Raw genomic sequence first — 12,728 nt, 5'->3', positions numbered from 1 at the left:
CGTTAAAATCTCTAAACCCCAAAAATTTCAAAAATAATCGCAAATTTGTACAGTGAATATCGGTTATAACGACATTGAACGGACCGCTTAATTTCGGTCGTTATAACCGGGCGTCGTTATAGAGAAAAAAGTAACAAAATAGGTTATATATTTTTATTACGAAAAAGTGATTATGTATATTTGTTCAAATTTTCATTAAAAACTATCTAAAAAAAGCTAACTAAAAAAAGTTAAAAACATGGAATATCTTCAGATGTACATAAATATACATATGTACATATGTGCGTATGTATACATATAATGTTATGTGTATACATATAATGTTATGTATATATTATGTATGTATGTACATACTTAATGTACATTTGTATACAAACATATGTATTAAACATTTAAATAAATGTTAATCATAAAACAGAACAACTAAAAAAAAATGAATAAACTAAAAACTAAACTTTTTTAAAAAAGTCAGTCAATACAAATTGTTTTTGTATTTTCTTAGAACTTATGAACGCCTTTTCAATCATATTTTCTAGGTGCACTAAAGTCGGATTTACAATATCTTCCCTATCATTATTAAAAACAAAGAAATGGTCTGACAGTTTTAATTGCTGAACAAACTTCTGTTATGGCTGGTGGCTGATATTCGTCAATCACCACTCCCTCCTCCTCTTCATCACTTTTTTCATTTTCTTGCGGACCTTCCAAAATTTCTGAGTCGGTCAATTCATCCGTGGTTGTCAGAACCTCATCGACCTCTACAAAATTTTCCCAGTTTTCTTGGGTAGCAAAGTCAGCGATCGGTAATTCACTGATCCATTTTGCTACAGGTGAGTTTTCATCTTCAGGGGGTCTCTTTTGCTTTGAAATTTAATCCACTCTGAAAGTGAAAGATTTTCCTCTTCATCAGAACTTGCGTGATCGTTCGGCAGGGCGGTGAATCCGGCATGACCAAAACATCTTGAAATGGTCTGTTGGGAAACGTGATCCCAAGCTTGTGATATAAAACTAATGGCCTCCAAAATGTTTAATTTCTAAAGATCATTAGAAATCTCATATTTTTCTAGGACTTTCATGAAGCGGGGATTTACCGTCTACAATAAAAGGGTTCCCTGGCACACAGTGGATACAATTCGTCGTTGCATACGTTATCGCTTGTTGTTATAACAGATTACTTAATTACTTAAGAACCAATTTAAGTTAAATTATTGGTCGCTATATAAGTGCGTCGTTATATGCGCAGTCGTTATAGGCAACACGTCTTCAATGCATTTAGCATAGAACTCAGTCGGGACCAAAGACATTATAAAGATAGACCGAACATCTCATTCATAAATACTCGTTGGTAGTGTATCAAACATTCCAATGTATCAAACAAGGACAGAAGAGACAGAGAAGTCTAAAATTTCCGACCCCGGCAACTAGGAGCATTTCGATTGTTCTAATGGCCAGTGGCGTATCGTTTTTTGGAAAGCATTTAATTAGTAAAGTAAAAGTAAATTAATTAGTAAAATTTATACTCCATATTGATATACTATATTAACACTTTTTCGTCAGATGAGTTTTGTTATAAGGTCTAATATAATAATATAATTAATATCCCACATATACCTATGTTGAAACGTTAGTAGGTGGTTTTCGAAAATCGCTCCAACGTCGATTTTCAATTTAAACTTTCAGTTACTTCTATATAAACTTTCAGTTACTTTTGAATATTCACAGGGTGACTCAGGCTTTCGAAACAGTTCTATATTAGGTTTGTGGTTGGTGACATTTCTTTCAATTTTTTTCAGAATATGGAGGCAATGGTAAAGCACATTTAGACATTTTGTAAACACAGGTGGCCGGAACATATTTTCAAACTAAAGTTGTAGATTTGCCATTAAATTTCCATACCAGAAATACCTAGGGTTGCCACCTGTCCTTTTTTGAAAAGGACAGTCCTTTTTTGGAATAACTTGTCCTTTTGACTTAAAAAGTCATTTTTATTTTCGTATTTTCCCTGAGAAAATTACCTACAGCAAACAGAAATATTCTTTGCGTCCAAATTTAATTAGAGATGTTATAAAACTTATAAATAAATTTTTCTTGTTTAGAATAGACAACATTATTTAGAACTTCCCGTTTAATCTGAAATGACAGTTTAGGTTTTAGTTTTACCATTTTTGATCTTAAAAAGAACTTCAAAATTAGTAATTAGTAACGATTTACTTCGCAATCGATAGCTTCCTGCCAAGTACTGTGTAATAGTTGTTTAATCTTGTATTATTAATAACTTCCTATACCTAAAATCAATATTTAATGAGAAAATTGAAAATTGATTCATTAAAAGTATTAACATGTGTGCTACAGTATGGGATTTCTGTCGCATAATAATGAATTACGTTTGCTTCATCTACGTTACCGTAGATGAAGCTCAAGGCTTGGTAGGGTATGTATAAATAAACAAAATACAAGAAGCAAAAAATTATTAAGGCCTAACCCCTACATATATGCTTATTCTCTGCATTAAGTTCAACAGACTTGTCTAAACAAGGCCGAAGGGGCAGATATAATAAAGCAATAAAATGTAAAAAAGGTCGGGTAACACCTTTGTTTATTTGTTGAGCAAAATTCCTTTAGAATATCGTATATAATGACCAGAAATGACGCAATTTTAAGAAAAAAATGTCACTTTCTGGCTTATAATAAAATTTCAAATGCAACGTTTATATTCAAATTTGTTATGATCTACAACAGTCATTGGGACGAATTATAATTCAATTACTGGCTACTACGTTCTTGTTTTAATAGATTAATTATTACAAATATAATTAGAAATTATTTTGATTGTGAGAGGCTCCCTTGTGGGACGCCTATGTACAATGACGAAAACAATACCCACCTGTGAAAAGACAAATTCGGGTAATTTGAGCTTATTTTTCCACACACTTGACACTGTCGTACCATACTGAATTCGCAGATTCAAAAGTACGTTAAACAAAAACAAAAACCACCGAAAAACACTGAAAGTTCACTTTCGTCTTGATTCCGACTTCAAACACACCGCAAGCTAAACGTAGTACGCTATAACGGACCAAGGGCCGTCGCGAGGGGTGGTGGGACGGACGGCTCATTTCATTCTGGAAGACTAGCAGCGACGTTGCCAATAGTTCTAGACGTTTCAGCACATTAAACAGTAAACATGTCCTTTAATAGTAACGCATATATCTTCTGGTTAATAACCATATTATTACGCATGCTTCTTTAAAAATAAACTATTAATTTTATTAAGAAATTGAGATTTATTGATATCCGGTGAAGGTTTTAAAGTCACCTTTTCTGCAAATCAAACTGAGGAGATAGGCGCAAATTTGAGATGCGGCAATGTCGCCTTCTCTATCTCAGTTGATTTTTACAGTACGTAGTCAACCTCCGATTGTTTGATCGGGTTAAAATGTCTAATGTGATATCTGTTCTTACTAAATCTATGGTCGGGACCTTAATATGTCGTCGCTATAACCGATATGTCGTAAAATCCGATATCGTTATAAGCGATATTCACTGTAGGTGATCCTAATTTTAGGCCCGGCAGTGTATTTTTAAAACACATAACGAATGTTAAGGTAAAGGTTAGGATTAGGAACGTCAGTTCTATAAATCCATCATCTTTGATTGTGAATTTGGTTTCTTCAACTGCTTACGAATTCCTACTAAAATCTAAAATCATTAAGACTGTATAGGTACATATCGTGTGAACTGTTTTTTGTAGTTATAAGATATGGACGTAATTTAAAATCGTGTTACTTTAAGGTCTGTTAAAATGCATAGAAACCTGATTGTTAGTCTGGTTTCTACACATTTCAACCAATAAGAAACGCGCTGACTAGTCAGGGATTCTTCTGGGAACAGGGCCTTAAACAGTAAAATATATGTATATTGCGGCTAATTCAAAGTGTGACAGTACATATTTGGGCACAGAGACGGATGGGCCCAACGGGACACTGAGCAATTCCTTGGAACATCCGTTGTTTTTCTACTTATATCCTTTAAGGTACCGCTGTAGTTACTTTGTCATTTTTTCTTTTACAGTGTTACCTGAAAGGTATTAGTTGTAATTAAACGTAATTAGCATTGAGTATCGTTCGCTCGTCCAGTATTCTCTTGAATGTTTTCTTAACTACCATTTAAAACAAACAATTAAACAATATTTATTGGATAACTTTTCACATTTATTCTATTGTGCAATAAAGTTTATATCTGTAATATTTTTATAAACTAATGCATAATGTTATTTCGAATAATACTTCATTATAAAATTAATCACTTCAAGTTCTTTAATATAGATATATGATATATGACATTAAAAATAGAAATATTCTTTGCTTTATAAAAATAATTATGGTAGTCAATTATTATTTTCTGTTTCCATGATAATTTTTATTGAATAATATTTATGGATGTTATTTATATGATACTCCGTAAATGCTGCATTTCTGTAAAAAGTTATATGAGAATTATTTATACCTTTTTGATAAGTTGTAAGTCAACTAAGATATAAAAGATGTCTGAAATTGCACTTTTTCAAAATCACCTTCTATCGTGAAAACCAAAGAGAGCATTTCAGTTTTGTTTGGTGCATTTTTGGTTATACAAATCTTAGCTCAGGCTCGCAATATTTTTAAAATATTATAAATAATGTAAAATCCCTACATTTAATGAAATTTATTGAAAGTGAAGCTTTAATTTTATTAGCTTGTATCAAAAATCTACAGCTCTACAGGGTCCGGCAATAGTGTGTCGGTCATCTGTAATTTCTAGAATAAAATACTTGGAAATTTTATTTAAGAGCAAACCTAACATTGTACCGAGATATATCGCAGGAAAATATTTTAACTTCTACAGGATGGCTCAAAAAAGTGTGACCAAATCGTGAGGATTTTTTTTAAATGGAACATGCTATATATCATTGCATTTCTGGATTCTTTCCACTTTACATAATTCTAGATATGAGTAAATATATTTTGATAGTTTCAGAAATATTAATAAATAAATAAAAAATATATTTTTTCAGCCTTTCTAAAAAAATGTTAAAAATACAAGAACTGTCCTGAAATCAAAACTATGTTATGTATTACTTTAGATAGTCTGTAGGGTACTTACTTTCCTATAAATATCGTAATCATAAATCACACAGGATGTTCAAAATTCTGCGCCAAACTTTCTAAAATAAAAATAATTTTCCTTGTTTTCTTTAAAAGTAATTAATTCTGTAATTAAAACCCTGTATATTAATTTCTTAAAAGAAATTAATATACAGGGTTTTCCATTAAAAAAAAAACGAAGAAAAATTATTTCATATTTTAGAAGTTTGGCGTAGAATTTTAAACATCCTGTATGATTTAAGACTACGATATTTGTAGCAAAGTAAGTACAGACCATATAAAGTAAATAGTTAATATAATTTTGATTTCAGGACAGTTCTTGGATTTTTAATATTTTTTTCTTGAAAGGCTAAAAAGTATACATTTTTATTTATTAATATCTCTGAAACTTTCGAAATATATTTACTCATACCTTAAGATTATATAAAGTGATCTGAAAGGAAGCCAGAAATACAATAATATACAGTGTGGTCCATTTAAAAAAATCAGCTATTTTTAGTTATAGAAATCAAAATATTTTCCTGAAATACATCTTAGTACATATTTTACTTTGGCACTTTAAACAAAATTCCCAAGTTTTTTATTCTAGGAGCTCTAATAGATGCCCGACGCACTATTCCCGGACCCTGTATGTAGTGAAGCATATCCTGTACCAGACAAAGTTTTGCAATTACCTGGTATGATATATTTAATCTAAAAAATCGATATCTTTGTAGATTGTGTCCTCCATTACTGCTTCCCTGCGATTCGATGGTGCTCTCAACGTAGATTTAACTGAATTCCAGACAAATTTGGTACCCTATCCTCGTATCCATTTTCCCCTTGCCACTTATGCTCCCGTGATCTCGGCGGAAAAGGCCTACCACGAACAGTTAACTGTAGCTGAAATTACCAATGCATGTTTCGAACCAGCCAACCAGATGGTTAAATGCGATCCTAGGCACGGGAAATATATGGCCTGCTGCATGTTATACAGGTGAGTTCTTTAAATTTGTGTTTGTGTGATATATTGAAATAAGCATATAGGTCTATTAAATTCTTTTAAAATTAAAAATGTTTTATTTTATTTTTGAATTTTTTGAAGAAGGTTTTATTTTATTTTTGAATTTTTGATGATCTAGGACTTTAATACACATTTATGAATCAATCCTGGGCTTGTAGTAATGATTTCCTTTGAACGAATAAGGTAGTATTCCGTAGAGATGAATAGGTCCGGATTAGGATTTCCAAAACCGGAGCTGTTTTTCGGAAATGGCAATTTCGGTACCTTAGGAACAGGAATTTCCCGGTTTTCTGGTACTTTCGGTACTGAGTAATTTCTGTTCAATGGTGGTGCAGTTCATCAATCAGAAAGCAAGGGATGGTTTTTCAAAGTAAAACGGATAAAAATTGAGATTTTTAATGAATATAATATCTAATTGTTAAGTAATCACTCATGAAAAAAATAACATGAACACATGTAAAGAAAAAAGTATAGGTAACTAAGGTAACTTAAATTTCACATCAAACAACATAAACCAACTTAACTGAATTTGAGACAAAATCCCTAAAATATTGAATTAAACATGCAAATATCTATTAAAACATAACATAATAAATATTATAGAAACTTCAAAAGAGAACCGTACTAAAATTCAGAACCGTACTAAAATATTTTCGTTCAACGATTGTGGAGTTCGTCAATTAGCAAGCATGGGATGGTTCTCAAAAGTAAAACCGATAAAAAATTTAGTTTCAAATGAAAATAATGTCAAATTATTAAGTCATCAGAAAGTAAACATGAACACAAATAATGAACAGAAGCGAAAAAAAAAAGAAAACACATAGGTAGCTTAAAAATTACATCATACACTATCAACTAACCTAGAAACCAACTTAACTAAATTAGGAAAAAAAATTAACATTTTCAATTAAAGATGCAAATGCCTATAAAAACAACACAAAAAAATTATAACTAATATTTTCAGCAATATTATACTAAATAATAAAATAACATATTTAAACTTCAATAATTGCTAATAAACATTATAGGAACTTCAAAATAACTTCAGAAGTAACAGTAAGCGATAGCATCACTACTTATTTAGAAGAGTTTGATTTCGACCGCTAGAAGGTACCTATCAAAAGTATTTCGCACATAACAAAACATATGTTTTTAGTTATTATTACCAAGTCCCGAAAGTACCGAAAGAACCGGGAATTCCCGGTACATTCGGCAGGAGAGGCCGTGAATTGAAAATGTCAACTTTTGACCTGATGAAGCCTGGTTCCCCCCTTTACGACAAACAAAACAATTTTCGTTTTACTTTATATTTTTTATTTTTTTTCTCTACTTTCGATTTTTCGAAATTAGAAAAAAATACACAGTTAAAGGCAAGAAAATATTATTTATTAATCTTTTTTATATACTTGTAAAATCGCTTATTTCTGGGGCTTACTCAACCGGGTCTCACAATGCAAATTCACCTCAAATATCCATTTAGTTGGTCATTGGCAAGCACTCTCTCATTGTACATGAAAATAACAAAACAAACATTTACTGATCTGGATAAAATTAATAGTTAAATGGTAAGACTCACCCGGGGGTACTCCGCCCCCTAGCCACTGATATATTCTATTCAATATATCCCATTCCATATTTTCCATCTAATTCAAATATCATTCGGTTATATATTGGTTAATAATCTTCAACAACTAGCTAGTGTCACCTGAAATAGTATAGGGTCTTCCCCCGGACGCAACTCTGCCGCTAAACAGATTCGCATCCCAATCGAATAAGCTAATTGGGGTACCTCACTAGTCTCTCTACCCCAACGCCGCATCGTGTCAATCGAGAAGACAAGGGAGACCTCAAACTCTCAAGACCAACCTCGAAGGAAAGACATCACCAGAGGTTTTCTTCCGGTCAAACGACCCGTTGCCTTACAGTACTTGCAACATTTATAGTCAAAAGCCTCTCAACCCCCAAATATCAGCTCTATGACAAAACACAACACAACAGCCTGCCGGCCTAACAACTACTGATTCGCCTCAGGCAAGCTAAGCCTCCTCTTACATCACAATTTTACCGGATCGTAAATATTTACATTACTTGCCAATGAATCATACTATTTTCTCTAATCGACTTTAAAATAGAGTGTTTTAGCATTACTATTACAGTTGAGGGTTGGAACCTTTGGTGTTAAACAGCAAAATAAAAACACTAAATCACCACAATACACCAAAACACTTTTACTTTTACACTGGACGCGCGTTTCGCTAACCATGTTAGCATCATCAGCAGATGATTATAAACTGAGAGTTTGAATACACTGAGAGTTTATAATCATCTGCTGATGATGCTAACGTGGTTAGCGAAACGCGCGTCCAGTGTAAAAGTAAAAGTGTTTTGGTGTATTGTGGTGATTTAGTGTTTTTATTTAGCATTACTAGATAAATAAATAGAGTTTCCGAATTATAAAACCATTATTATAACCAACTTATTTTCCAAGTTGGTTATAATAACGCAACTCTAATCTGACAGTGTCTGTTTTCTCTCTCCAGTAACTCAGATCTTGTCTCTGGCAACAATGATTCGTCTAATAAAAATAAGACAAACAATTGACAACTACACAAACGTCATAAAATTAAACCGTCAAATAAAAGTGCCCTACACACTTGTTGTCTCACACACAAGTCGTAGAACAGATGTCATGCGAATGCAAACAAAGTTAGAAAATTAATTCAACCCACAAAATAAAGACCACAGCGTATAAAACAGTAGTTAATGACAAAAATATCTGCTGTTTGGGTTAGGTTATAACCTATTAGTGAGTAAAAATGAAGAAATCTTATTAAAAACAAAAGAGTGTTTAGAAATTATTCAACCACATACATAGGCAATAAAATATCCTATTTTAGTAATGTGGTTAAAAATAAACAGCGGCCATTTATAGTTAACACAAAATATTAGTAAGTTGACTAAAAACTGCATAGTAGAAAATATCGAACCGCCGCCTAACACAAAAGTAAATCGGCTGCACACCATATTGTTCAAATAAAATGCGATACAGAAGAATCGCTGCAAAGCTTTACCAAGCAGTAAAAACACAATCTCTGATACATATTATGATATTAAAATGCCTTTGAGAAGAAAAACCTTAAGAGTACGAAACAAATACGAAAATTGTTTTAATGTTATATTGGAGTGCTCCAAACAACCTTTTGATCAGTGATCTGTTACCTTTGAGATGAAATCTAGGATCGACACTGTGCATTCAAGTCTTTCGATTGTCAGACAGAACTTAAAAGATTTTCACTTGATTGCTACACTTTCTCTGTTTACCAGTATGTAAACCTATTATTTCTTTATATGGTGCAGATACAGCCATATAGCAAACAACTACCGTAGCTCCAGACCAATTTGTCCAAACTGCAGCGGATATCATACATAGGTTTGTAAAGCCTACACAAACATGTTCAAATTGTGAATATACAAAAGAGATGTTGAAGATTAGAGATATTGACATGCGTATTGAAGAACTGTAAATATATAAAAGATGACAAACACAACAGAGAATTGAATAGCAGTTTTTTTAGTATTGAAAATACTTCTGGCCGCGTTTATATGGGACCCATCTTTGAAAAAACGACATCCTAGAAGCAACATGGGTTCAATAACCTGCCTGTCAACACGTACTTAAGTTGAATAGGGCAAGGTCGAGTCTGGACCGGCGGATAAAGAAAGCGATATTATTTTAAAAGAAAAATATGTTCAAGGCATGGGTTGTTAGGTACAGTTTGGCTATTTAAATCTAACTATTTCCGTATGAGAAACAAGGGGCAAATTATACGAGAAAGAGCAGAATAAAAATAATAAATTTAAGACTTAAGTCTTTTAAAAAATTATTTTTTTATATTGATTATAATTTTTTTTTATATTGTCAACTAAGTAAGAACAAAGAAAAAGCTTGCATGGTTTCCACCGCGAACAGGCGTTAAAACAAAATGAATCCAAGCGTTGTCATAATATTTATTGGGATAGTTGTATATTTTTTACCGTTTGAATATTAGTATATTCAATTATAGTAAATACTAATTAACTTAATTTTAAATGTATCTAAATAGGCACTTTTTAATAAAACCTAGAACAAGATTGTTTTTATATATAATAGTAATAAAAAAATATTTCCAATACGAAAACCAAAAATGGCACATAAACTCTGCATTTACTCTGAATCAGAACTATAGGTAACCTAAACAGCCAATCAGCCAGACAACATTGACAAGACGCCGACATCGTTAACGCGATGAGCAGTTTTTTAATACATATTCCGACGTAAATACTTCAAGTGCATTCTTCAAATAAATCTTTAATTTAAGTATTGTTAATACATATATGTCATATAATTGATTATAGCCTGTGTGATTTCCAAAATAAAAAATCCAGCGTGTTTTTGATCAAGAATAAATTATTAATGATGTATATAATAGTTAATATTTATTACTTCGTAAGTGTTATTTTTTAATATAGATTATGTTTTAATAATTAAATAATTATCTTAAGTTTAAATTGTGGTAAACTTGTTATGAGTTTCAATCATTTATATTTAATAATCTTGAGGGAAGGCAATAAAGATTTTAGGCAGAAGAACTCAAGGGAAGGACTGTGTAATTAGTAATAAAATTTTACATTTTTTTTTTAAACTTGCCATTTCTTCTTGTCTTTCACGTTGCACGTTCACTCTTCCTTGTGTCACACACAATCTGATTTTCGGATATGATGCAGAACTGATAAATAGACCAATATATTAATTGCAAGGTACGCAAAGAAATATTTTTGTTAACTTTGGGCAAATACTTAACGCATGCAATAATTTAAAAAAAAGTTGACGTGAGATATTACTTCATAATTCTTGAAAGTCTTGGGTGATAAAGATTTGAATTAATATGGGTCTGTTTTGTTTACGAAGCTAACAAATAATTTCAAAAACTCAACTATCAAAATATAATCGGTAGCAAATGTTTAAAAGCATGTATAGGTATAATATTCCTTATTAATTGGACATACTGAATGTAAACTAGGAATACACAGTTGCTGCAGTCGATAATTATTATTTTGCTGCTTATTTTTCTCACAATGAAAACAACTGTCAAACCGCTACTTCACATTATGGGCACCTTTTATACTTAATTCTAATGAGTTTAAAATACACATGTAGGTACATACTATAAGTAGTGGTTGTCACGGTTTTTTTTATTAGGTATGATAAAAAGAAGCTGCAAACTAAATTATCGTTGGAGGCAACCTATATTTTAATTTACTTTTTATTTTTTTTTTTTTTTTGTTGTTATTATTATTAATATGCCTATACTGTGAGGCATCTCAATTCGAGTATAAATAAACCAAAACTACAATTCCAAGTATGTTCTTGGTCTACCGGCACCCTGTTCATCCTTATTCCATCATTTCTATAAAAAATAGTTTTTTAGTTTTTTTAACTATCTTTTATTTTTTGAGAAATTGGTGAAATTTTGTTGTACGGCGAATTTAAATTTCTGGGCCCTCCATAAATTTACACCGTAAGTTCGAATAATAGTTAAACCAGGAATACAACAGGTAATAGCCGGAAATATGCAAAAGAAAGGGTGAGTTTAGGTTAGATTAGAATTAGGTTTTAGGTTGGTTTGAATTAATGAAAAATATAGACCTAATCTAAAGTTAACCGAAACTGACCCACTTTTTGGTATATTTCGGGCTCCTTCGTGGGCAACTCTACGTTTAACCAGTATTCGTGCTTTTACGGTAACATAAAACTCATTCTGATTGGTTTAATCTGGCCCATAATGAAACTGTGGGTTCGAGGTTCTATTGCAAATTAATGCAATTAATTTTTTTAAAAAAAAAAAAAAAAAAAAAAAAAATAAAATTAAATATCAAAATTATTTAACGTTTCGAACGGTTACTTTTTCACTATACGTATCTGGAATATATTTGCGAATGGCGATCAGCGATACGATGGTGCGTCCAAACCTGGGGAGATGAGCGCGAGACATTCCAAAATCGCTGTGTGGACGAGTCTCGCGAGAGCGTCGCGAGCAACCCACGGAGCCTCGTTGCTATCCGTGTGTCAGTTTTGCGATGGCTGATCAAAGAAAGCTTGCGGCTAAGTCTGAACTCTGGACGTGTTTTTGGTAGGCCCGCCCGACTGCGACAGACTATTAAGGTCTGATTTAATAAATTTCGACATTAAATTAATAATCTCAAATTTTTAAATTGTACACCGTATGTATTATTATTTTTTCTGATGAATTTACAAAATTTTTATGTCAACTGATAATTTTTTACCACTACCGATCCAACATTTCTTTAAATAATTTTATTAAAATTTGAACAATAATATACGGAACAGTTTGATAATATCCAAAAAATGCAAGCGAAGTTAACCGAATTGTACGGTATGTATACCCAAGTATAAAATGAGTTGCCCATTCGAAATATGTTAGATCCTCACACTTTTTGAATTACCCACTGTATACTCTATTATAGTAATGTTAAAATGTTCTTCTTAAACCTTACCAATGAACTTTTTTATTATAACATTT

At 31.8% G+C, this 12,728-nt stretch overlaps 1 protein-coding gene across 1 annotated transcript in view; it reads left to right on the top strand.

The window, feature by feature from the left end:
* Nucleotides 1-12,728, top strand: part of LOC115886811 (tubulin alpha-3 chain) — a 121,766-nt gene that overhangs the window by 77,806 nt on the left and 31,232 nt on the right. The window contains exon 6 of the mRNA XM_030906103.1: nucleotides 5,861-6,120. Within this exon, the coding sequence (XP_030761963.1) occupies nucleotides 5,861-6,120 (260 nt within the window). The remainder of the gene's footprint in view (nucleotides 1-5,860; nucleotides 6,121-12,728) is intronic.

Source organism: Sitophilus oryzae, unplaced genomic scaffold (assembly GCF_002938485.1).
Source record: "Sitophilus oryzae breed Bouriz unplaced genomic scaffold, Soryzae_2.0 scaffold_499_pilon_pilon, whole genome shotgun sequence".
Classification (NCBI taxonomy): Eukaryota; Metazoa; Arthropoda; class Insecta; order Coleoptera; family Curculionidae; genus Sitophilus; species Sitophilus oryzae.
Note: the sequence above shows the minus strand (reverse complement) of the source record. Positions and strands in the feature narration are given on the sequence as shown.